The sequence below is a fragment of the Pan troglodytes genome, chromosome 10, assembly GCF_028858775.2.
Source record: "Pan troglodytes isolate AG18354 chromosome 10, NHGRI_mPanTro3-v2.0_pri, whole genome shotgun sequence".
Taxonomy (NCBI): Eukaryota; Metazoa; Chordata; class Mammalia; order Primates; family Hominidae; genus Pan; species Pan troglodytes.
Window position 1 is genome coordinate 9,966,766 of NC_072408.2, and position 24,946 is coordinate 9,991,711.

General features: G+C 49.7%; 2 protein-coding genes and 1 long non-coding RNA gene across 16 annotated transcripts in view; 2 read left to right on the forward strand and 1 right to left on the reverse strand.

Annotated features, from left to right (window-relative positions):
• Window positions 1–1,215: 1,215 nt before the first annotated feature.
• Window positions 1,216–10,505, forward strand: FKBP4 (FKBP prolyl isomerase 4). 3 transcript variants are annotated; one of them, XM_508927.7, is made up of 10 exons: window positions 1,216–1,792; window positions 3,686–3,830; window positions 4,274–4,416; window positions 5,251–5,371; window positions 5,633–5,789; window positions 6,392–6,482; window positions 6,581–6,664; window positions 6,938–7,123; window positions 7,673–7,912; window positions 9,714–10,505. In XM_508927.7, exons 1-10 carry the CDS (start codon window positions 1,688–1,690, stop codon window positions 9,819–9,821), a joined length of 1,380 nt encoding a protein of 459 aa, XP_508927.4. In that variant the 5' UTR covers window positions 1,216–1,687; the 3' UTR covers window positions 9,822–10,505. The 3 variants fall into 3 exon arrangements, with proteins under 3 accessions (XP_508927.4, XP_063642306.1, XP_009422901.1); XM_009424626.4 differs by lacking the exon at window positions 1,216–1,792 and adding an exon at window positions 2,463–3,512; XM_063786236.1 differs by lacking the exon at window positions 3,686–3,830 and having other exon boundaries at window positions 1,467–1,792.
• Window positions 10,506–11,696: 1,191 nt separating this feature from the next.
• On the reverse strand, window positions 11,697–19,126 carry LOC104001402 (uncharacterized). The gene is made up of 2 exons (XR_001707766.4): window positions 18,783–19,126; window positions 11,697–11,883 (listed from the first exon to the last, which is right to left on the reverse strand). It is a non-coding gene; the product is annotated as an uncharacterized LOC104001402 (long non-coding RNA).
• A 48-nt stretch (window positions 19,127–19,174) lies between these two features.
• The window catches only part of ITFG2 (integrin alpha FG-GAP repeat containing 2), a 47,141-nt gene continuing 41,369 nt past the window's right edge, over window positions 19,175–24,946 (forward strand). For 9 of the 12 annotated variants that reach the window (XR_002938700.3, XR_010147727.1, XM_063784762.1 and 6 more), the window contains exons 1-4: window positions 19,286–19,419; window positions 23,781–23,876; window positions 24,467–24,508; window positions 24,664–24,835. Coding sequence is in view for 10 of the 12 variants with exons in the window: in XM_063784762.1 (XP_063640832.1) it covers window positions 19,324–19,419; window positions 23,781–23,876; window positions 24,467–24,508; window positions 24,664–24,835 (406 nt within the window). In the remaining 2 variants the exon portion in view is untranslated. 12 annotated transcript variants of the gene reach the window in all.

Here is a 24,946-nt window from a genome sequence, read left to right on the forward strand (position 1 = left end):
CTCATTTGGGCTGTAAATTGCTGAAGCGAAGGGCTTTTTCTTCTGCATCCAAGTTCCCTCGGCAGGGACTACAATAAATCATCACATTATGACGCTGAAAGTTCATCTCTAAAAAGCTTTCAATTTAGTTTGATGAGACTAATGGCGTCCAATCGCACAGTGCCGGGCACATAACGGGAAGTCCAAAAATACAGTTATTATTGGAATAAAAATTCAGGCTGGGCGCAGTGGCTCATGCCTGTAATCCGAGAACTTTGGGAGGCCGAGGCGGGCGGATCATTTGAGACCAGATGTTCGAGACCAGCCTGGGCAACATGGCGAAACCCCGTCTCTACTAAAAATACAAAAATTAGTCGGCGTGGTGGCGGACGCCTGTAGTCCCGGCTACAGAGAGCCAAGATCGCACCACCGCACTGCAGCCTGGGCGACAGAGCAAGACCCTGTCTCAAAAAAAAAAAAAAAGAAAAAAAAATCAGCCAAGACTTGGAAAAAGAAATTAAAAAAAGGAAAATTCATACAGCCAGTAACTATTGGGACATCACTCACCAGGCACTGTGCTAAACTGGGGTTAGGTGCTGAGCAAAACCAGGCCCCTCTCTAGATGGCTCTCTAGGTCCCACGACCATAGCTTAGGTGACACCGGCACCTGCGCGCTCCACAGCCTGTCGAAAAACACTCGGGAAGCAAACATTGAGAAGAAAATACTCCTTCTGTGGGCCTTTAGGAAAACCGAGTGACTTTTTTCGTGAGGGGAACCCATCTTTGTAAGCATTTGCGGAAACGGCAGTTTTATTACCGCCGGGAAGGGTCCCCTGAGTGTGTGCCCCGTCTGAGTTCCGAGCTGGGCGGGCCATGCCTTGCCAACCCCGCTGCTCGCAGCATCTGCAGGCGCTGAGCGAGGCATCGCTGCCCGGCCGGGGCTTCTCGGATCTGGGGAAATCGAGGTCGCTTTCCCCGGCTCTCTGCAGCGGGGCAGCGCTGTCCACTCACTCCCCGCTCCCCGCGCACGCCCTTGCCCTCTTTCCCCCAGGTAGGGAAGGGTCTACGCGGGTCATAGCAGAGAGGCCACGCCGCCCGTGGTGACGGCCGGTCCCGGGGAGGGGGCGCCGCCACTGCCATCCCGCAGCCTGCGCTCCCCACACCCCGCCGCAGGCGCAGCGGACTGGTGGAGTGATGTCGGGAGATCGATCGAGAAGAATCTGGAAGAATCCGGTTAGACAGGGAAGCGGGCGGGGATGGGAGGGAGGGAGGAAGGGCCAGGGGAGGCCGCCGGGGAGATCCCGAGTCCGAGGGTCCCAGGAGAAGGGGGAGGGGGCAGGCAGCCAGAAGGAGGCAAGAACCAGAAAAAAAAAGAAAAAAAAATTCCGAAGCGCCCGCAGCACTGAGCCCGAACCGGCTCAGTCCCGCCGTCTCTAGAAAGTTCTGCACCCCGCCCCCTCTGTCCGCCCTCCCGCTCCTCCCAGCCCCTCCCTCGCGGCGGGGCGGGACCAATCGCTCCCCGAGACGCTCCTGACCCACCTACCCCAGCTCTCGCGCCGCGTGCAGAAGTGCTCAAGCCTCCTCGCGGTCCGCAGTCAGTGCCGCCGCGCCCGGCCTCCCGCACGCCCCGCAGGTAGCGCCCCCGCCCGCGGCCCAGAGTGCGCTCGCGCCGGCACCAGCTCCCGGATAAACGGCGCGCCGCGCGGAGATGACAGCCGAGGAGATGAAGGCGACCGAGAGCGGGGCGCAGTCGGCGCCGCTGCCCATGGAGGGAGTGGACATCAGCCCCAAACAGGACGAAGGCGTGCTGAAGGTGAGGGGCGGCGGGGCCTGCGGAGGCGTCGGAACCCGGGGCCCCGCGGGCCGCCCTTCCGCCGCGCCCGGAGCCCGCGGCCGGGCACGGGTCGAGGCGGCCGCCTTTGCAGCCTCGCGGCCGTCCCGCCGGGGGCCGGTGGCATCGCCGTCCCGGACCGGGCTGCGTCGTTTAAGGCACCGAGGCCGGCCATGCGCTCGGCAGGGGTGCGGCCTAGGTGCGCGGGCCGAGGCCCCAGGCTCCCCAGCCCGCAGCGCCCGGGCCCGGGCAGGGGGTCGGGATTGCAGTGCCCACCCCGGCGCGCGCGGGGCGGCGGAGAGGGGCGGGGCGAGGCGACCGCCGCGGGCACCCGAGCCGCAGCCCGGGGCCAGGCCGGGCCTCCCACGCCACGCCGCCCCCGACCCCGCGGCCCCAGCGGAGCTGCCAGCCGCGGGCCGCCTCGTTGGTGGCGGTGCCAGGGCTCGCCCACCCGGGCGGTGGAACACGGGCCAGGACGGGGAGCGACTCCCCACAGTGCTTTCCTGGCCCTTCGGCCTTTGTGCGACACAGGCGCGACAGGGTTCCGGCGCCCTCCCGGGGTCCCCTGCCGACGCCGGGACCCAGCGAGGTCCCCACTCGCCGCGCGGCGCCCCCTCCCTCGGCCCCGGGGAGGCCGGGCGCGGGGCATGCCGGGAGCTGTAGTCCCCTCCCCCCTCCGCCGCCTCCCGGAGCCAGGGCTGCGGGGTGTGGGGCGGGGAGGAGGCGCTCTGCTGTGGAGCCTGCCGCCGAGTGACCGCTCGACTACAAATAGCCTGGGGAGCTGCGGGGAGGGCATCTTGACCTGGGCCAGGACAACCTGCCTTGGGTCGGAGCAGGTTCCAGGGAGAATCAGAGATGGTGAATTCCCAGCCTGCGTCTTATGCCTTCTCTCCATCCGCTGCTCCTCCTCATCCTGGCTTCCCACCGCTGAGCTCCGCGTGTGCGGCACCCACCTCAGGGGGCCTTTACCTGGTCCAGAAGTGCATCTGTCTTTGCACCAGATTACTGGGGACCTCAAGCGTCTGCTCCAGCGGCTCTCCTGTGGCATGTGACTTCCCCTTCTCGCTCCAGCGTCCTGCTGTTTTCTACGAGATTGTTATTCCAGGAAGGCTCATTTCCCCTTTGATCCATCATTCCTTCCCTTTTACCTTTCTACTCCTCAAAGCCCCTGTCTATTCTTCGTGGAAGCTTTCCCTTGGAGGGTAACCACACACCTACCAGGTGGCGCTAAAGAAGCCTTTACGTTTCTGGGAAATACTCCAGCCCTGGACTTACTACCAGAGGAATACTCAGCTCCCAAGTCAAAGTTTAAGGTCCCATGGAGAGCCTCCGGGTTCACCTATAACCTGGTTTCTTCCTTACCTGTTTTGAACGGTTTCTATTCTCTTCACTCATACACCTCTCGTTCTCCTGTCTCCAAACCAGACCTTAGTCTGATGACCACTGGCATGAAGGAAGAAGGAGGAAGTGTGGCATAAATAACTTCCCCCTTTGCCGATTATAATAATAATCTATTATTCAACCTTTTACTGGTCTAATCTTCCAACAACTGTAGGAGATAGGGATTATCATCACTGCTTTACAAATAAAGTGTGGAGAATTTTAAAAACTTACCATACAGCGGAAACTTGAACTCAGATCTCTCAGCCTTTTGTCTCCTTTTTCAAACCAAGTCTTGCTGCACCTCAAGAAAGACAAGAAGGTTAGTTGACTCCTAAGCCAAGCTGCTAGTAACTGAATCTGGAGGGACAAGTAGGCAGAGGAGCATGAACACAGAGAAGTCCCTTTATGTTCCCTCTGGAGGCTTGCAGGCAGTGCTGGTGCCCCTTTCTGCCCCAAACCCTGGGGTACTCACTTTCTCCCCCTTCCTCCCAGGTCATCAAGAGAGAGGGCACAGGTACAGAGATGCCCATGATTGGGGACCGAGTCTTTGTCCACTACACTGGCTGGCTATTAGATGGCACAAAGTTTGACTCCAGTCTGGATCGCAAGGACAAATTCTCCTTTGACCTGGGAAAAGGTAGGCGTGGTCAGTGGGCTGGTAGGATAGGTTCAAGGTGGACACAAGCTGTCACAAGCAGAAACCATTTTCTCAGGACCAAGCTCAGTGAGGAATGGTTTATCACAGTCTGTTAACTCTTTCGGTCACTCTTTTTTTTTTTCTACCGTTCTGTAACTATATTGATCTCTGTCTCCCCTTCTCCTCATCACCTCCCAACACCTTACTCCCCCTTCAAAGGTGGACTGTCTTGCATCTTAAACTCTTTTGTTCAGGGTCACGTGATCTTTTACAGTTCTTAGACCTGGTAGCACTTAATACAACCAGGTACCTCACCTTCTGGTCCCATTTCTAAAGGATGTCCAGCTCCCCCATGAGTGTGGTGCAGTAACTCTTCAGGAGCACTGTTTGAGCCCAGAATCAGAACCCTGCTAAGGCGGTCCTGTTTGCTTCTGTACCTGCAGGGGAGGTCATCAAGGCTTGGGACATTGCCATAGCCACCATGAAGGTGGGGGAGGTGTGCCACATCACCTGCAAACCAGAATATGCCTACGGTTCAGCAGGCAGTCCTCCAAAGATTCCCCCCAATGCCACGCTTGTATTTGAGGTGAGTGTTTGGTCACTGAGATCCAGGCTAAGAGCCAGGCCTTATCTCAGCCCAATGCCTGGCTGCCCTCCAGCCCTTCCTGCTTCTTGGAGACAATGTAGCCAAGGCTGAGGGTCTGGCCTTATGGGAGGAGAAATGCAGAGGGCTCTGCTGCTGCTAGTAATGGAAGTAATAGAAGCTTCAGGTGGGAAGAGGCAGGCACAAGCCCCTCTCCAGACTCAAAGCATGGTCGGGGTTAAGGCATCTTTATCTCCAGAGCGGTACCCAGAAGAATACTGAAAGGAGTCGGGATGTCAGAAACTATGTCCCGTTATAAATGGCAGTACAGAATATTGGTGCTCTAGAGACCAGAAGAGGGAGCAGTAGCTCCCCTGTGGGTCAAGGGCTGAGAAAAGGCTTCACTGAGGAGATAGAACTTGACATTGTTCAATCTGAAAATGGTTGAGCCAATCCGTGGGCCCTTGAATACTGAGAAACTGCTGAGAGATGTTGGGTAATCATTTCTAATATCTACCAGGTTGGGCTTATCAGGTAGTGTGAATTAGGATTATCTGGGACGCGTCCTGATATGTCCGTGTTAGTAGAGCAGGTAGCAAATAGATTGCTCTCCTCAGCTTAACTGAAATCTGTGTAGTCTGCCCACCTCTACCACAGTTGAGATTAGGGCAGCTCCCAAGAACTGAAAAAAAGTGCCACTCTACCCAACTCCTTGTGACTGCCCTTGTGGTCAGATCCGGCGTGGCAGTTAGTAGGGACTCTCTCGGATGAGAAAGATTGTGTTTCACTGCCTATGAGTTAGCATGGGAAGGAACTGTGTCACATCTTGTCCCACAGGTGGAGTTGTTTGAGTTTAAGGGAGAAGATCTGACGGAAGAGGAAGATGGCGGAATCATTCGCAGAATACAGACTCGCGGTGAAGGCTATGCTAAGCCCAATGAGGGCGCTATCGTGGAGGGTGAGACAGTACAGTCTGGGCTTTCAATTCTCATTCTGATATTTAGGCCTTGTGTGGCTTTGGGCAAGTCACTTCCCTTCTCCGAGCCTATCTTCTTGTCCATAAAATGATGGGTTGGACCATATTCTCTTCATATCACTCCAGATTTGAGAACACAGGAGAATCTTGGGATGATGGGGGTGATGCAGGGAGGCTGATGGCATCCTTCCTCAGTCACCTGCCCTCTTACAACTCTGGTACACTGCCTCTCTTTCATGCCAGTTGCACTGGAAGGGTACTACAAGGACCAGCTCTTTGACCAGCGGGAGCTCCGCTTTGAGATTGGCGAGGGGGAGAACCTGGATCTGCCTTATGGTCTGGAGAGGGCCATTCAGCGCATGGAGAAAGGAGAACATTCCATTGTGTACCTCAAGCCCAGGTGAGGGGTGGGCACTTCGTAGAGTAGGCAGGCAGGCAAACCAAGATCAAAGATATAAAATGAATTGTAGAACCAGCTGTTTGTATCCTTTTTAACTCTGGCCACACCAAACATACACCATTATGATATCCTCAGTGTACTTAGAAGTATGGCCCAATTGTCTACATCTCCTTGGATCTAAGCCCAGTCTTTTCAGTCATAGTTGCTACAGATTCTCTCCTCTGCCATCAAGATTTTCCTCTCCCATTAATTCATTCAGTCATTACTGAAACAGCTACTACATGCCAGGCACTGCTGAAAATTCCTAGGGGTTCAGAGACTAATAGAACATTGTTTCTGCCTTCTAATTCTAGCTCATTGTTTAGTGAGGTGCTATTTAAATTAGTAATCACACTGCTGCCTGGCTATAAGTTATTAGAAGGGTATGAAGGATGCTGAGGGACCATCTGACAGTGTGAAGAGGCCAGGGAAGATTTGCCAAACATTTGAACCAAGTCTCAAGGGATGGGAAGGTACTTTCTAGGAAATGGACAGGAAGCCTTTTCAGCCTGGAGCAGGTTAAGTGTTGCCAAGATGATACATAGTGTTTTTCACCCCTCCAGCTATGCTTTTGGCAGTGTTGGGAAGGAAAAGTTCCAAATCCCACCAAATGCTGAGCTGAAATATGAATTACACCTCAAGAGTTTTGAAAAGGTAAGTTTGCTCAGGGTCTTCCCATCTAAAGTCAAGTTCCACCCTGTACGTGACTCTGGGGTAGCTGACAACTTTGTTTCTCTCCTGGGGTGTGGCAGGCCAAGGAGTCTTGGGAGATGAATTCAGAAGAGAAGCTGGAACAGAGCACCATAGTGAAAGAGCGGGGCACTGTGTACTTCAAGGTGAGCCAACAGTCACTGTCCTAAGGACAGCAACTCCCAGGAAGAGTTGCTCTGAGCCTCCCCTTCCCTTGGTGACTGAGATCATTTTCTGCCAAGAAGTGGACAGGTTGGCACCTGCCATCTTCACTTCATATATGTGAGCTTGCTGGCCTTGCCAGTGGGAAGGGTGGGAGCAGGAACCTCTTGTGGCCATGTGTCACTGATGTCTGCAGGGTATAAGAGCCTAGTACCACTGAAACTGTGCCAGGTGCCTGAGCCTCTCTCCCATTCCAGGAAGGTAAATACAAGCAAGCTTTACTACAGTATAAGAAGATCGTGTCTTGGCTGGAATATGAGTCTAGTTTTTCCAATGAGGAAGCACAGAAAGCACAGGCCCTTCGACTGGCCTCTCACCTCAACCTGGCCATGTGTCATCTGAAACTACAGGCCTTCTCTGCTGCCATTGAAAGCTGTAACAAGGTGAGGCCCCCTCAGAGGTCATGGAAGCAGCATTCACAGGCAGAGTTGGGTGAGCTGCCAGCATGTCTGAAACTTCCCCTTGGTGACTAGGGCAGGGATAGCAGGGTGGATCAGTGGGAGCTCTGAGGTTACAGACCAAAGGCACGGATGCAAGTATTCACAGCAAGAACCTTAGCTTTGGTGGGAAGCAGTTGGCAAGAAGTAGGAGGACATGGAATGGGAAGAATCACTTAAAGAGTTTTCTTCCACCTTGGTTCTTAGCCTCTCCGCTTACCTACTTGCTTTATTCTAAAGTGAATGTTAATGTCTGAAGTCTTTATTTCATCCAAAGACCTGCTGTCTTCCCTCTCTGCCTGTTGGATTAAATGAGGTTCCTTCCTAGACCCTGGATTGTTCCATTTAATGCCCCAGGCCTTGTTCTTCCTGGGGTGCAGCCAGCCACTTGCATTCCTCCTCATCCTCCTGAGGGGTACCTTTGGAACCAGTCTAGGCCAGATGAGCTACAAGCCCTGAGCTCCCACGATGTGGCTTCCTCTCTGCATTCTTTAGGCCCTAGAACTGGACAGCAACAACGAGAAGGGCCTCTTCCGCCGGGGAGAGGCCCACCTGGCCGTGAATGACTTTGAACTGGCACGGGCTGATTTCCAGAAGGTCCTGCAGCTCTACCCCAACAACAAAGCCGCCAAGACCCAGCTGGCTGTGTGCCAGCAGCGGATCCGAAGGCAGCTTGCCCGGGAGAAGAAGCTCTATGCCAATATGTTTGAGAGGCTGGCTGAGGAGGAGAACAAGGTGAGGATTGGGGTGGGGAACAGTTGGAATAGCATCCCTCCACTTAACCTGGCTACTGTGGGCTCTTTGTGCCTTTGGTTGTCTGTGCCAATCCCGGAAACCAGAAGTTGCCTTTTCCCTGGAGCATTAAGGAGCACGTGTTCCTGCTGTTGGGGCCAGTGTTCTGTGATCAGTGCGGGAAACCTACCCACAAGCCCCAGAAGTTGGGTTGGTTACCCTGAGTGTAATTCCCGATTTATGTTTTCTTGTGGGCCAGGCGCAGTGGCTCACACCTGCAATCCCGGCACTTTGCAGGGCCAAAGTGGGAGGATCACTTGAACCCAGTAGGTAGAGAGACCTCAGTGACTTAGGATGGCACCACTGCACCCCAGCCTGAGTGACAAAATGAGACCCCATCTCAAAAAAAGAAAAGCTAGATGCTTTTTGTGTGTGATTAAATAAATAATACACTTAGTTAAATTCAAACTGTACCAAAGCATACAGTCAAGTCTGCCTCCCCCACCAGAAGCAGCTGCCCCTTCGGGGTCTTGGATGGTCCAGTGTATTGCGTCAAGGCACAGGCAGAGGTTCCTGTTGCTTCCTCCCTTTCCCCTAACACGAGGCAACGTGCTCCACCTATGATTTGGCGCATACTATGCTTTTTTCACGTAATAGTAGCTGGAGGCTTATTTTACATCCGTATTTAAAGAACTTTTACATTCTTTCTTAGGCTTACATAGTATTCCATTGTATGGATATGGCTTATCTTAGTCAATCAGTCCCTTTTTAGTCTTCCAGTGGTTGTTTTTTTTTTTTTTTTTTTTCTGAGACAGAGTTTCGTTCTTATTGCCCAGGCTGGAGTGCAATGGCATGATCTTGGCTCACTGCAAACTCCACCTCCTGGGTTCAAGCGATTCTCCTGCCTCGGCCTCCCGAGTAGCTGGGATTACAGGTGCCCGCCACCACACCCGGCTAACTTTTGTATTTTTAGTACAGACGAAGTTTCATCATGTTGACCAGGCTCTCGAACTCCTGACTTTAGTGATCTGCCCACCCCTGCCTCCCAAAGTGGTGGGATTACAGGTGTGAGCCACCACACCCAGCCAGTCTTAAACAGTGTTCTAAACCAGCACTGTCCAGTAGAAATATAGTATCAACCACATGTAATTCAAAATTTTCTGGTAACCATGTTAAAAAGGTGAAAAACAAATGGAATTAAATTTTAGTTGCATTTGTGTATTTTTCAAACCATCTTCAAAATCCAATGTATATTTTGCACTAAAAACACGAGTTTGAACTAGCCACTTACAGTAGTGGCTACCATATGGGACAGTGCTGCTTAGAACAGCATTGCAGTGAATAACCTTGTGAGTTCATAATTTGTACATATACAAGTGTTCTGTTTTGTTTTGTTTGAGACAGTGTCTCTTGCCCTGCCACCCAGGCTGGAGTGCAGTGGCACAGTCTCAGTTCACTGTAACCTCTGCCTCCAGGGCTCAAGTGATCCTCTTGTCTCAGCCTCCCGAGTAGCTGGGACCACAGGTGCATGCCACCACGCCCAGCTAATTTTTGTAATTTTTGTTGAGATGAGGTTTCACCATGTTGCCCAGGCTGATCTCAAACTTCTGGGCTCAAGCAGTCTGACCACCTCAGCCTCCCAAAGTGCTGGGATTACAGGCATAAGCCACCAGGCTTGGCCTATACAGGTATAGTTTTAGGACAGATGTAGGAGAATGGGTGTATCTATGTAATTCTGCTAGAAATTAAGTGTGTGTTTTTTCACTTGGGAAGTCAGCCCGTTTGCTGTTCCTCTTCCTTGCAGGCCAAGGCAGAGGCTTCCTCAGGAGACCATCCCACTGACACAGAGATGAAGGAGGAGCAGAAGAGCAACACGGCAGGGAGCCAGTCTCAGGTGGAGACAGAAGCATAGCCCCTCTCCACCAGCCCTACTCCTGCGGCTGCCTGCCCCCCAGTCTCCCCACTCCACCCTGTTAGTTTTGTAAAAACTGAAGAATTTTGAGTGAATTAGACCTTTATTTTTCTATCTGGTTGGATGGTGGCTTTAGGGGAAGGGGGAAAGGTGTAGGCTGGGGGATTGAGTTGGGGAATCATTTTAGCTGGTGTCACCCCCTCTTCCCTTCCTCCATTGCACATGAACATATGTCCATCCATATATATTCATCAGAATGTTAATTTATTTTGCTCCCTCTGTTAGGTCCATTTTCTAAGGGTAGAAGAGGCAGGTGGTAGGGATGGGGTCTGATAAGAACCCAGGGTGGAGAGGGAGACTCCTGGGCAGCCGTTTTCCTCATCCTTTCCCTCTCCCAGTCCATTTCCAAACGTGGCCTCCATGTGGGTGCTAGGGACATGGGAAAAACCACTGCTATGCCATTTCTTCTCTCTGTTCCCTTCCTCACCCCCGACGGTGTGGCTGATGATGTCTTCTGGTGTCATGGTGACCACCCCCTGTTCCCTGTTCTGGTATTTCCCCTGTCAGTTTCCCCTCTCGGCCAGGTTGTGTCCCAAAATCCCCTCAGCCTCTTCTCTGCACGTTGCTGAAGGTCCAGGCTTGCCTCAAGTTCCGTGCTTGAGCAATAAAGTGGAAACAATAAAACCTGGGTGTCAGACAACCCTTTCTGTTCAGCCTTGGAGGGGTGGGTATGGGTGGGTACATAATGGGTAGTGGCACAATCAAGGGGTCACCCACTTAGTCCCAGTTGAGCTTAAATAAGTGCAGCATCTCATGTAGATGCCATAGTTGGGCAGGAAGCAGCCCCACCATGCTTGGCTTCCTGAGCACTGCACAGGCTGCCGCTGGGATTTGTGTCTATGGCTTCGCCCAAGGTTCCCAGCACTCCCTCCCTCCAGCAACCTGGCAGTTTTTAGTGCCTCTGGTTTTCTTCCCTGACACTTAGGAAGACGAAAGTATAAAGATCTAGAAGACTGGGACACCATGCATGTTCATTTTGAAGTTGAAATTGGTCTTCTGCCTACCTCTGATCTGGCAGAGGTATCTGCATTTTGGTTTGTTAACAAGGTGAAACTCCTGGTGTCACTGACCTCCTCCTGTCAGATAACTTACATGATTAAGGTTAAGACTAAAGCAGTGTGTTCACGTCCAGCTTCCTTCTCAGCCTTAACAGGAAAAGGCTTGTGCTTTTTTTCTAACTATGCTTTGACCCTTAACTCCTATGGCATGATGGGGCCCTGGGAGAAGCCAGGCAGCACAAGCCAGTCATGCTGAGCTGCCTCCAGATAATCCTGGCTCCAGGCCAGAGCCCATGTCTGCCCTCATCCCTCTCTCCTACTGTGAGCTCTCCAGTCCTTTCCCAACAGCGATGTGGTTGTCTGCTTAGCCACATGCCTGTATAGTTCCTTCCAGAAGAAATGTATAATGGTGGAAGATGTATTTCTGTGTGAAATTTTTCACCAAGTCATACAACACAGCTGATGCTGGAGCCAGGATTAAAATTGGGGTGTACAAGTCTCCCCGTGTGAGTATCCCTTGAGCCCAAGACACCAAGGATGCAGAGAACTGTGACTGTGCCACTGCACGCCAGCCTGGGCAAGAGAGTGAGACCGTCTCTTTTTTAAAAAAGTCCCTGTGTAACTGCTTTCTTACTGGGCTTACCTCACATCACAGCCCTGTGTTTGTGGTTTGTGTCTGGGTCCTCTTGGTATTTCAAAAGTAGTAGATTCTTAACGCCTGCAGCCAACAATAATCACTAACTCAAGCATTTATGGAGTAAGCCTAGCACTGTACTGACAGCATCACATGAGTGAAACTGAATCCTTGCAACCATCCTACAAAGAAGGTATAACTTTAATAACCCTATTTACAGATAAGAAAACCAAGACTCAGAAGTTAAATGGAAAGGTGAGGTCTCTGAACTAATCCAGACTCTCCCATGAGGTTCCTTTGGCAAGTCCTGGGCTTCTGTCCTCATCTGCAAAATCGAAAGCATTCCTGAGGTTTCTTCCAGCTCCGCATCCTGTAGGATTCCAAGAATGTAAAACTGCATTTAACCGTGGAACATCTAGAGATAAGTCTTAGTTTATGTAACATTAAAACTGTCTAGTGAGGATGTTTTGTTAAAATGCCTACAAGTCTTTCAGCCTAAAAATAATCCTGCCACATACTCAAGTCTGCCCTGGGTCAGTGCTACAAGTTCATTTCCCAGTCAGTTGTCCCTGCCTACCAACACTTAAATCTTTCTATATGCAGAGAAATGTGCCTGAAGAAAGAAAAGCTAGTAGCAAGCAGTACTGTGAGCTTTTAACAAGCTTTGCAGGTGGTCTCTAGAAAAATTTAAAATAGGGTTTATCTTGCCCTAGTGCTGGTTCTAACATCAAGTTCCATGAATTTTATCTCCCAAGTATTTCTACTCCCTCCATACTAGTACCGCTCCCTCCCATCACCATGCACTCCAGCCTGCTCTCCTGCAAAAGGCTCCTATCTGGGATTCCCTCCTGCCCCTCCTGCAGTTCACTCTGTACTGCATCCCAGTCGTGTCCCTCCGAGTACTTAAATCACTTTCAATGATTACCCATCCCATTTAGGCTAAAGAATCCTTATCATGGCCCACAAAACCCTGCAAGGCTTGGCAAAGTGCACTTAACCCTTGTCCTCACTCTATACCAGCTTCGCCATCCTGAGGGTGAATGGAGGACTGTATTCCATTTCCATTGGAGAAAAAATATGTGAAAGGCACTTTATGCAGGACTAGTAAAGTGTAGTATCTTTTTAGAAAATGTCATTACTGGAAAAAAAGTTAGAAAGCAGAACTTCTCAAACCTTATTCCTCTTACGTCTCAGTGACTAATTTTCCCTTTCCAAATGCAAAACACCTCAGAACCTTATAACAAGTTGAAATGACAATGCACTAAGGGCAGTGCTGAATACAACCAATGTAAGAGTCTGGACATTGTAAGTAAGGAAAATTTGTTCTCTTTCTGGAATTCATTATTGCTGCCTTATGGCTACAGTTCCCCAGCTGTTTGCCAACCTCAGATAATGTGGATGCATTAACTATCCCCAGTTAGAAAACCTAGGAATAATAAAAACATTAATTTATCCTGTGCTAAATAACACTACCAATTTTTTTTAATCTAATTTATTTTCTTTTTTTTTTTTGGAGATGGAGTCTTGCTGTGTTCCCCAGGCTGGAGTGCAGTGGCGCAATCTTGGCTCACTGGAACCTCCACGTCCCAGGTTCAAGCAATTCTCTCTCAGCCTTCCAAGTGGCTGGGACCACAGGCGCACGCCACCACGCCTGGCTAATTTTTGTATTTTTAGTAGAGACAGGGTTTTGCCATATTGATCAGGCTGGTCTTGAACTCCTGACCTCAGGTGATCCACCCGCCTTGGCCTCCCAAAGTGCTGGAATTACAGGCGTGAGCCACTGCGCCCAGCCTATTTTTTTTTTGTTTGTTTTTTTGTTTTTTTGTTTGTTTGTTTAAGACAGGGTCTCACTATTTTGCCCAGGCTCAGTGCACTGATGCAATTACAGCTCACTGCAGCCTCAACCTCCTGGGCTCAAGAGATCCTCCCAACTCAGCCTCCGGAGTAGCTGGGAGGGACTACAGGCACATGGCACCATGCCCAGCTTTTTTTTTTTTTTTTTTTTTTTGGACAGAGTGTAGCTCTTGTTGCCCAGGCTGGAGTGCAATGGCGCAATCTCAGCTCACCGCAACATGTGCCTCCCAGGTTCAAGCAATAATCCTGCTTCAGCCTCCTGAGTAGCTGGGATTACAAGTGCCTACTACCATGCCCAGCTAATTTTTGTACTTTTAATAGAGAAGGGGTTTCACCATGTTGGCCAGGCTGGTCTCGAACTCCTGACCTCAGGAGATCTGCCTGCCTAAGCCTCCTAAAGTGCTGGGATTACAGGCATGAGCCATTGTGCCCTGCCATGCTATACCAATTTGAGAGGCAAAGTAAGAGTGAACGGTCTCAGGGATGATCAAGAAAAAGCAATGCCTTTGTGAATGTCGAGGGTCCTGTGGCTAGAAGAGAGGATCAGCATGTATATTCTATATTCCATTGAATCTTCAGTCTCCTGTTTTAGAAGTGCATCAGACATAAACTGATTTGTATTTTTTTAGGTGAAATTCACATTTTTAGGTGAAACAAAGTTAACCATTTTAAATTCAACAGTTTGGTGGCCATTTAGTCTTTACAGTGTTATCTAGTTCCAAAACGTCTTCCTCATTCTTTGTGTTTTAACCCTATCTCCTAATGTTTAAGTGACACAGCGACAGTGAACTTCTCATCCATCAGTAGTCTTGAGCAGACAACCCTGATGAGTTAGTTCTAGGATTAAAGCATCCCCGAGTTGGTGGTGCATTTTAACAGGGGCAAACTTGAGGAAGGCAGTGAGACTTAGTAGAGCTCTGAATAACAGCATTTCTCTCAGTGCAGAGCTGCCCCACACTACTCTGCCAGTTTCTAGGACAAAAAACCTAACTTTTCCGACACTTTAATATGCTAAGGTGTACCATGAATGAGAGAGGGGAGGGGGAAATGGTGATACAAGCCAAACCGAGCCCATTAAGCCCTGGACCCTGCCCCCAAGGTGGTGAGGCTCTGGGCCTCATGTTTTGAAAGATACTTGGAGACCCTGATTCTTACCTGGGCACCCTGGGCAAACAGAAACCATTCTGTCTACTGTCGGAGGATGAAGTAGACAAAGAATCTTCCTAGAAATGCTTCCCACTGGCCGGGCGTGGTGGCTCCCGCCTGTAATCCCAGCACTGTGGGAGGCCAAGGCAGGCGGATCACGAGGTCAGGAGATCAAGACCATCCTGGCTAACACGGTGAAACCCCGTCTCTACTAAAAATACACACACACAAAAAAAATCAGCTGGGTGTGGTGGCGGGAGCCTGTAGTCCCAGTTACTGGGGAGGCTGAGGCAGGAGAATGGTGTGAACCTGGGAGGTGGAGCTTGCAGTGAGCCAAGATTGCGCCACTGCACTTCAGCCTGGGCGACAGAGCAAGACTCCATCTTAAAAAAAAAAAAGAAAGAAAGAAACGCTCCCCACTTAATCCCCCCATCCCCTCCTATGGAGATTTCTATTGTTTGTAAAGAATATGCCACCCATACAACTGTATCCATGTCACCTAACCAGGAAGATACCCTAATTAGACAGTTTTGGGGAGCAAGACAAAAACCAGCAGAAAGAGTGCTTGGCTTAGACAAGATGGAGTTTAGATGGTGCCCAAAGAGACCTAGCAACGTTCCAACTAGAAAGGGACCAAGACCAGGAGTGCTCTTTGTGGAGCCAGGGATCTGTCCGTATGGCTTTACAATGCCTAGTCATACAAAACACTCACTGGACTTAAAGTAACTGATGCAAGGTGGGGAGAGGCACAGGCATGGAAGGACTTCACTTGTGCCCTATTTCTTGGAGACCTATCTTTCCTGCCTAACTTTATTTGGCTCTCTTGACAAAAGCCAAAAAGCGTGGTATAGAAGTTGTGATCATACGTCTAGGCATGGTGGCCTGTAATCCCAGCACTTTGGGAGGCCGAACACTTTGATCACCTGAGGTCAAGAGTTCAAGACCAGCCTGGCCAACATGGTGAAACCCTGTCTCTACTACAAAAAAAATTATCTGGGCATGGTCGTGGACACCTGTAATCCCAGCTACTCGGGAGGCTGAGGCAGGAGAATCGCTTGAACCCGGGAGGCGGAGGTTGCGGTGAGCCAAGATCGCACCATTGCACTCCAGCCTGGGCAAGAAGAGTGAAACTCTCAAAAAAGTGAAAAAGAAGGCCGGACGCAGTGGCTCACGCCTGTAATCCCAGCACTTTGGGAGGCCGAGGTGGGCGGATCATGAGGTCAGGAGATTGAGACCATCCTGGCTAACACAGTGAAACCCCTTCTCTACTAAAAATACAAAAAATTAGCCAGGTGTGGTGGCGGGTGCCTGTAGTCTCAGCTACTCGGGAGGCTGAGGCAGGAGAATGGTGTGAACCCGGAGGGCAGAGCTTGCAGTGAGCCGAGATCGTGCCACTGCACTCCAGCCTAGGCGACAGAGCGAGACTCCGTCTCAAAAAAAAAAAAAAGTAAAAAAGAAGTTGTGATCATAATTACATGACCTTCATGGCAAACATATTCTACAATTAAAAACAGACACCCCGTGTCACAGAAAGATCCAGACCAAGAAACCCAAATGATGAGGAAGATAAAACTAAGGCACTGGGGAATCCTGGGTTGGGGTCTGATCTTAGATAACTGGGTCAGGCCAAGGCACCTGATGAAAGAAGCTGGGTGATCTCATCTCTTGTTCTGAGTTATTTAGTAATATATTTCTTTTAAAACCACTTCAGAGGCCGGGTGCGGTGGCTCATGCCTATAATCCCAGCCTTTGGGAGGCCGAGGCAGGTGGATCACAAGGTCAGGAGTTCAAGACCAGCCTGGCCAATATGGTGAAACCCCATCTTTACTAAAAATACAAAAACAATTGGCTGGGCGTGGTGGCAGTCTCCTGTAGTCCCAGCTACTCAGGAGACTAAGGCAGGAGAATCACTTGAACCCGGGAGGCGGAGGTTGCAGTGAGCCGAGATCGTGTCATTGCACTCCAGCCTGGGTGACAGAGGGAGACTGCCTCAGGAAAAAAAAAAAAGAAAGAAAGAAAAAACCACTTCAGAGGTAAACTTTTTTTTTTTTTTTTTTTGGAGACAGAGTCTCACTTTCACCCAGCCTGGAGGGCAGTGGCACCACCTTGGCTCACTGCAACCTCTGCCTCTTGGGCTCAGGAGATCTTCCCGCCTCAGCCTCCTGAGTAGCTGGGACCACAGGCATGCACCACTATGCCCAGCTAATTTTTGCATTTTTGGTGGAGTCATGGTTTTGCCATGTTGTCCAGGCTGGTCTTGAACTCCTGAGCTCAAGTGATCTGCCTGCCTCAGTCTCCAAAAGTGGTGGAATTACAGGCATGAGCCTCCACAGCCAACCTAGAGGTGAACATTTTGATACTGGTTTTGGTTTTCCCACCCCTTAAAGGCCTAATATGAAGCTTAGGATTTGAACTAGGATGAGAGAATAGAGATGGGGTAGAACACGGGGTGAGGGAGCATGCAGCTGCTCTGTAAATGAGAAAATGTATTCAAAGCACCAGGAATACCTGTGGGACCCAGTGCCTTTTAATGGACCTGGCCATCCCACAGTACACAACCAGAAATATGAACTTGTAACACAGTTCAGCCTCAGAATATATCTGCAGTCTCCAGTATTTGTCCAGACTTCCTCCAGTTTACTGTTCTGACCTGCTGTTCTTTCTTACCTGGCTGTCAGATCCACTGGGACATCCAGGAAAAAATCTGCCACCCCCTTACCCCAAGAAAAGGTCTTGCCCTCCAGCCTCCTCCCACTATGTACAGACATAGAAAGTAGGGACAAGCCGGGCATGGTGGCTCACGCTTGTAATCCCATCTACCTGGGAGGCTGAGACAGAAGATCTCGAGCCTGGGAGGCGGAGGTTGCAATGAGCCCAGATCGCACCACTGCACTCCAGCCTGGGTGACAGAGCAAGACTCTCAAAGAAAAAAAAGAAAGAAAAAGAAAAAAAGGGGCCGGGCGCAGTGGCTCACGCCTGTAATTCCAGCACTTCGGGAGGCCGAGGCGGGCAGATCAAGAAGTCAAGAGATCAAGACCATTCTGGCCAACATGGTGAAACCCCGTCTCTACTAAAAGTACAAAAATTAGCTGGGAGGCCGGGCGCCGGTGGCTCATGCCTGTAATCCCAGCACTTTGGAAGGCCGAGGCGGGTGGATCACGAGGTCAGGAGATCGAGACCATCCTGGCTAACACGGTGAAACGCCGTCTCTACTAAAAATACAAAAAATTCTCCGGGAGTGGTAGCGGGCGCTTGTAGTCCCAGCTACTCCGGAGGCTGAGGCAGGAGAATGGCTTGAGCTCGGGAGGCGGAGCTTGCAGCGAGCCGAGATCGCACCACTGCACTCCAGCCTGGGTGACAGAGCGAGACTCCGTCTCAAAAAAAAAAAAAAAAAAAAAAAAAAAAAATTAGCTGGGCGTGGTGGCGCTCGCCTGTAGTCTCCGCTACTCGGGAGGCTGAGGCAGGAGAATTGCTTGAACCTGGGAGGCAGAGGTTGCAGTGAGCCGAGATCGCGCCACCGCACTACAGCCTGGCAACAGAGCGAGACTCCGTCTCAAAAAAAAAAAAAAAAAAGATAAAAAGGAACAGCCCCTGGTCCAAAATCCCAGATAAGGTAGAATCATTTTTTTTTTTTTTTTGAAACACCAAGTGCGAGTCAGCCTGGGTTTTTAGACCTAAATCTAAAAATGTATTGAACACCTGTATGATTTCATAAATATTGCCCTGATTGATGAGGCACCCCAAAGAAAGGCAGAACTGGATTCAACATGGAAAGAAAGTATCCCAAGAAGCCAGCCATGAGAGTGAGAGTGACAGTCCCATCTGTGCTACAAGAGTAAGGCTACTGAAGTTGAGATGCAAGAGCTTTGTGCTGGGGGGCCACAAGACAGAGCAGATCCGGAATCCAGGCAACCTTCACTTCCAGCCTGAAGACTCCTACGAACTATGATAGTAAATGATGGAGAGGCCCTAGGGTTTGGGATCAAACAATTCTGGTTTGAGCACGCACCCCGCCCCACAATCCTTCCTTCTGCCATTTTACTTAATCTTGCTGAACCTGTTTTCCTCAGCCAAAAAAAAAAAAAAAGCTCGCATAGTGGCTGAACTAATTATGTGAAATATGTGAAATGTGCTTTGCAGCAGGTGGCTTTTAAACTATTGACCAGAAAACACATACACTGAAAAAAAAAATTTTTTTTACATTATAAGCCAGTATACACATATAAGTATATACAATTGAAACAAGAGTTTCACAAAAACTGTACTTACCTTACTACCTGGGAGTCACTTGGTATATTATTATCGTATTTAATTTTTTCTATGCTGATTGCAACTCACTACATTGTTTTCACTCCTAATGGGTAGTTTTTTAAAAACACTTTTCAAAACCATGCAATTATCAGTTATTACGAAGATTAGTAAGATTCTCAGGAATGGTCTGATGGCTAGGAATCTTCATTGCCAGGGAAACAAAGGAAAAAGGTCAAGGTTATTAGGTCAAGCCCTTGGGAGCCCTGTTGCCAAGGGAACAGATCGGCCCCGTCAGGGTTGGTTTACCCACGGGCTGCAGCCCTGTGGAGAAAAGGAGTGGCCCGTGGGCCTGTCACTCACATCAGAGTTGGGAAGCCCGCCTCCAAGCCCGGAAGACCCGCCTCCTCTGTAAGGTTAAAGGAGGAAGAGGCAGAGATTGGAGGTTCAGGCAGTGACGTAACTTTCTGCCTTAGGTGGCCTTCCGCTCTGGCGGCTGTCGCGACGGGGGTTCAGGGAATATTTACTGGGCCTCTCCGCTCCCTCTGCTCTTGGAGGTGCCATGAGGTCAGTTAGCTACGTGCAGCGCGTGGCGCTGGAGTTCAGCGGGAGCCTCTTCCCGCACGCAATCTGCCTCGGAGACGTTGATAACGATACGGTAGGTGCATGCGCACCGCAAGAGACAGCCTGGATCTGTGCAGGGACGGGGCAAGGGAAGTGGAAGAGGCCGCCTGAGCGTGCCACGTGAGCGTGAGCATGCGCGCTGTGGCTAGTTTGGAGCGCTAAAGAGAAAAACTTTATTGATAGCTTCAGTGTTCGTGGTTGGTTTTGTTCCTTGGGAGGTTTTGTTTGTTTGTTTTTTGAGACAGTCTCCGTCTGTCGCCCAGGCTGGAGTGCAGTGGCTTGATTTCGGCTCACCGCAACCTCCGCCTCCGGGGCTCGAGCGATTCTCCTACTTCAGCCTCCCAAGTAGCTGGGATTACAGGCGCCCGCCACCACGCCCGACTAATTTTTGTGTTTTTAGTAGAGGTGGGGTTTCACCATGTTGGCCCAAAGTGCTGGGACTACAGGCCTGAGCCATCGTGCCCAGCCCTTCTCGTTTTTTAAATAAATTACCACAGGTCAAGCAGGTAAAACAATGCCTGGCACACAGTTTAGTGCTCACTTAAGTGTTAGTGGTGGTGTTAGTATTTTATTCTGTTTTTCTGCAAATCTTTACTGAACTGCTCATTATGCACCAAGGACTCTACTACATTCTAGGAATTCAAAAATGAGCGAGAGAGTTCCAGTCCTCAGATAGCTCATAATCAAGCTGTGTAATAGTCACCGGATAATAAAATGTAATGAGATGCATTGACTAAAGTATGTAGAGGATTCTCCGGTGGACCATTAAAGGGAATAGTGTCTGAAGCTCTTTTTTTTGCAGACTTTATCTTTTCATTTATTATCTATTTCATAGTTCTAATGCAAAGCACTGTATTGCCCCCTTCTACCCTCTGCCCTATCTTCCTGCTCGGCCTCCCTGCTTCACAGTTCCTTAACTGTCCTGTACTTATTTCCCACCGCCCCCTAGTGCTGTGATGCAGAAGGTATTTTATGAGGCCTTTTTTGGCTCTACCCTCTCTGGGGAGGAAAGAGTTATTCTCATAAATTTGTATTATGTTTTCTGGGCTTTCGTGTTTCTTCATGAACTGCCAAGCAGTCCAATTTTATGAGAAAATTAGAGGAGGAATTTTTAAAATTTTTTTGTTTTTTATAGAGACAGGGTCTCACTCTGTTGCCCAGGCTGGAGTGCAGTGGTGCAATCGTAGCTCACTGCAGCCTTGAACTCCTGGGCTCAAATGATCCTACTGCCCCAACCTCCTGCGTAGCTGGGACTACAGGTGCCTGCCACCATGTCTGGCTAATTTTTTTAAAGTTTTGTAGAGATGAGGTCTCACTGTGTTAACCAGCCTGTTCTCAAACCTCTGGCTTCAAGCAGTACACTGGCCTCAGTGTCCCAAAGTGCTGGAATTACAGGTGTAAGCAACCTCACCAGGCCACACTTTTAAACAGTAAATTAACAAAACACCTTCAGATATACATTATTTTCCATTTTATCTGATTGCCTTCTTTGTTTAAAAGCATTCCCTTTTTTTATAGGTTTATAGCACCAGCTTTTTTGAGATTGTACTTATCTAAAAGAATTACACTATTACACACTCACTTCTACAATGTTAGATATACTACCATTTTTTTTCACCTGAGTTGTAAGCTCCATTACTATAAGCTCCATAGGGATAGGAATGTTTTAATCTGTTTTTTCCACTGCTATATTCTCAAAACTTAGAACAATGTAGGCACTGGCCGGGTGTGATGGCTCACGCCTGTAATCTCAGCACTTTGGGAGGCTGAGATGGAAGGATCATTTGAGCCTAGGAGTTTGAGACCAGCCTGGGCAACACAGGGAGACTCCGTCTTTACAAAAAAATAGAAAAAATTAGCCAGGTGTGGTGGTGCATGCTTGTAGTCCCGGCTACTCAGGAGACTGAGGCGAGAGGATTACTTGAGCCTAGGAAGTTGAGGCTGCAGTGAGCCATGATCACACTACGGTACTCCAGCTTGGGCAACAGAGTGAGACCCTGTCTCAAACAAACAACAAAAAAACAGAAAGAAAAGAAATGAGAAACACCAAGTAATAGAAGGTTTGATTTTAAAAAAACCAGTTTTATGCTTCTGTGATCTGATATTCTCACCAGAAAGTCCCATAACAATTATAACAATTAAAAAATAAAAAATTTTTTTTCTTTTTTTTTGAGACGGAGTTTCACTCTTATTGTCCAGGCTGGAGTGCAGTGACACAATCTCGGCTCACTGCAACCTCTGCCTCCCAGGTTCAAGCGAACCTTGGCCTGCCTTGGCCTCCCAAAAGTAGCTGGGATTACAGGCGTGAGCCACTGCGCCCAGCCAGAAATCAAAGATTCAAATAAATTCCAATTTGTTTCTAACTTTTCCTTACTGTTCACCTGTTTATCTCTGTTGCCTTTAGAACTAAATTTCTTGAGAGTATTAGTTCAATGTATTCTGGGAAGAGGAAGGGGATGTTGGCTGTACCCCCAAGAGGAGATCATAAAGCAATTTGCGGAAGTGGGGTTTGAAGCCACTTGGTTAACGTCGTGAGCCCCTGTAAAGGGCAGCTACCCAGATACAAATGGTGGAGAGGCTCCATACAGGGACCTCCCTTCTCTAGAGCTTAGCCATCACTTGAGGGCACTGGAGGCCCAGAGTGGGGAGCAGCCCCTTCAGGCTCTGCCCCCTCAGGCCCCACCATCCTTCGTGGTTCCGACATACACCTCAAGATCAAAAGGCCTTGCTAGAGGAGGAAAGGCCCCAAGAGTTCACATTGTCTTTTTATTTGGCCCCTGATTAAACATGAGGTCTGAAGTTAGATTCTCCAAAACTCCACCATCTTGGGCTGTTTTCAAAACATGTCCCATTTGTAATGGGCAAATTCAAAGAGCCAAAGTCAGGCATGTGTAACCTAGAGCTGTTCAGGTGGCATACTTTTCTGGGGTGGGCCATAGATTGTGTGTAGCCTCAATTCCTGTAACCTCTCCTGCCCCCTAACACACACACCCCTAAATGGAAATAAAGAACTGGGAAACTATGGTTGTGTTGGCCTCAAAAGATTGTTTTGTTTTGTTTTTTGAGACAGGGTCTTGTTTTGTCACCCAGGCTGGACTGCAATGGCACGATCGTGGCTCACTGCAGCTTCAGGTTCCTGAGCTCAAGTGATCCTCCTTCCTCAGCCTCCTGAGTAGCTGGAGCTGCAGGTGTGCACCACCACACCTGGATAATTTTTTTTTTTTTTTTTTTTTGAGACAGAGTCTCGCCCTGTCATCAGGCTGGAGTGCAGTGGCGCGATCTCGGCTCACTGCAACCTCCACCTCCTGGGTTCAGGCAATTCTCCTGCCTCAGCCTCCCGAGTAGCTGGGATTACAGGTGTGTACCACCACGCTCAGCTAATTTTTGTATTTTTAGTACAAACGGGGTTTTACCATGTTGGCCAGGCTGGTCTCGAACTCCTGACCTCATGTGATCCACCCGCCTCGGCCTCCCAAAGTGCTGGGATTATCGGCGTGAGCCACTGCACCCAGCCTTTTTTTTTTTTTTTTTTTTTTGAGACAGAGTCTCACTCTGTCGCCCAGGCTGGAATGCAGTGGTACAGTCTTGGCTCACTGCAAGCTCTGCCTCCCGGGTTCACACCATTCTCCTGCCTCAGCCTCCCGAGTAGCTGGGACCACAGGCGCCTGCCACCATGCCCGGCTAATTTTTTGTAGTTTTAATAGAAACAGGGTTTCACTGTGTTAGCTAGGATGGTCTCAATCTCCTGACCTCGTGATCCGCCCGCCTTGGCCTTCCAAAGTGCTGGGATTACAGGCATGAGCCACCGTGCCTGGCCTTTTTTTTTTTCTTGAGAGACAGGGTCTCACTCTGTCACCCAGGCTAGAGTACAGTGGTGCAGTCTTGCTCACTCACTGCAACCTCTACCTCCCAGGCTCAAGCAATTCTCCTGCCTCGGCCTCCCGAGTAGTTGGGACCACAGGCATGCACCACCATGCCTGGGTAATTTTTATATTTTTTGTAGAGACAAGGTTTCACCATGTTGGCTAGGCTGGTCTCGAATTCCTGAGCTCAACCAATCCACCCGCCTCCACCTCCCAAAGTGCTGGGATTATAGGCATGAGCCACTGCACCTGGCCTCACCTGGCAAATTTTTAAATTTTTTTGTAGAAATGGGATCTTGCCATGTTGCCCAGGCTGGTCTCTAACTCTTGGTCTCAAGTGATCCACCCACCTCCACCGCCCAAAGTAGTGGGATTACAAGTGTGAGTCATTGCGCCTGGCCAGACTTTTAATAAAGTAGATGAAGATACAAGTTGAGGTCTCGTGATTACCCTTGGCTAGGCTAAGTAGAGAAGAGCTTGAAGAGGTTCAGCAGAGTCCCATCCTAACGCTTTCTTCTCTCTCCATTTGAAGTTAAATGAACTGGTGGTGGGAGACACCAGCGGGAAGGTGTCTGTGTATAAAAATGATGACAGTCGGCCATGGCTCACCTGTTCCTGCCAGGGAATGGTCAGTATTCACTTCCCTGGGCCTGGAGGGGGGAAGGGATCCCTTCTGTCCGGGGACCGCCTAGGGTGAGCCCCACACAGGTGCTCACCCATGTGTCCTGACTCCCTAGCTACTGAGCCCAGCCACTGACTTGCAGCCAATTTGATTCAGGGAGGGCAGCCCCCAGCTAGTGCTCCCATCTGTCCTCACACACGCGTGCGTGGGCTGGGGTGTTTTTGTGTCGTGGAGTACTCCTTGACACTTTATGGAAGTTGCCTAAGGTTGCCTAATCTTAAAGTATAGTCAAAAATGGGGGCAATAATTTGAATAAGTCTAGAAATGTGATAGCCTAGCTCTATTAAATACAGAGTTTCTATTTTATTTTAAGTGCAGGTTGTCTTAACCGCCTCAGGTCTTCATGTTGCTGTCTGGGTAAACCAAACCTACAGCACAGTAACGCCGTTAATAAAGACCATCACCATGGTTCATATGGCGAAAGTCTTCAGTGAGCGATGGTGATTCGAAAACCTGCCCGCTCCTCCTGCTTCACAGAGATCAGGGAGTACTGGTCTCCCTTAGCGTCTCCCTGAGCCTCCCTTTCTCTCTTACAGCTGACTTGCGTTGGGGTTGGAGACGTATGTAATAAAGGAAAGGTAAGAACTATAGGGGACCTTCCTTGACTCTTAGCTCACAGTGGAAATCAGTTGAAGGTTAACGGCTTCAGCTCTGACCTCTGTGATCCGATTATCAGGCTTGTTTCCAAAACTCCCTCCCCAGTCCATCTCTACTATACCTCTGTTTGTCCTAGAACCTGTTGGTGGCAGTGAGTGCTGAAGGCTGGTTTCATTTGTTTGACCTGACACCTGCCAAGGTGTTGGATGCTTCTGGGCACCACGAGACACTAATCGGAGAGGAGCAGCGTCCAGTCTTCAAGCAGCACATCCCCGCCAACACCAAGGTCATGCTGATCAGCGACATCGGTGGGCATGCCTACCTTTGCAGGCAGCCAGGAGAGTAGGAGTCAGTGGATACTAGAGCAGATCCCAAGGGATTGGGGTGAGAGGGAGAATCCGTATTCATGTATGCATTTG

What these genes read in the sequence shown, in the direction of transcription:
- FKBP4 (XM_508927.7), top strand. Translation starts at nt 1,688, where the DNA reads ATGACAGCCGAGGAGATGAAGGCGACCGAGAGCGGGGCGCAGTCGGCG. An exon ending in AGGACGAAGGCGTGCTGAAG is followed by an intron (nt 1,793 to 3,685) that starts GTGAGGGGCGGC and finishes CCTTCCTCCCAG; the next exon opens with GTCATCAAGAGAGAGGGCAC. An exon ending in ATTGTGTACCTCAAGCCCAG is followed by an intron (nt 5,790 to 6,391) that starts GTGAGGGGTGGG and finishes TCACCCCTCCAG; the next exon opens with CTATGCTTTTGGCAGTGTTG.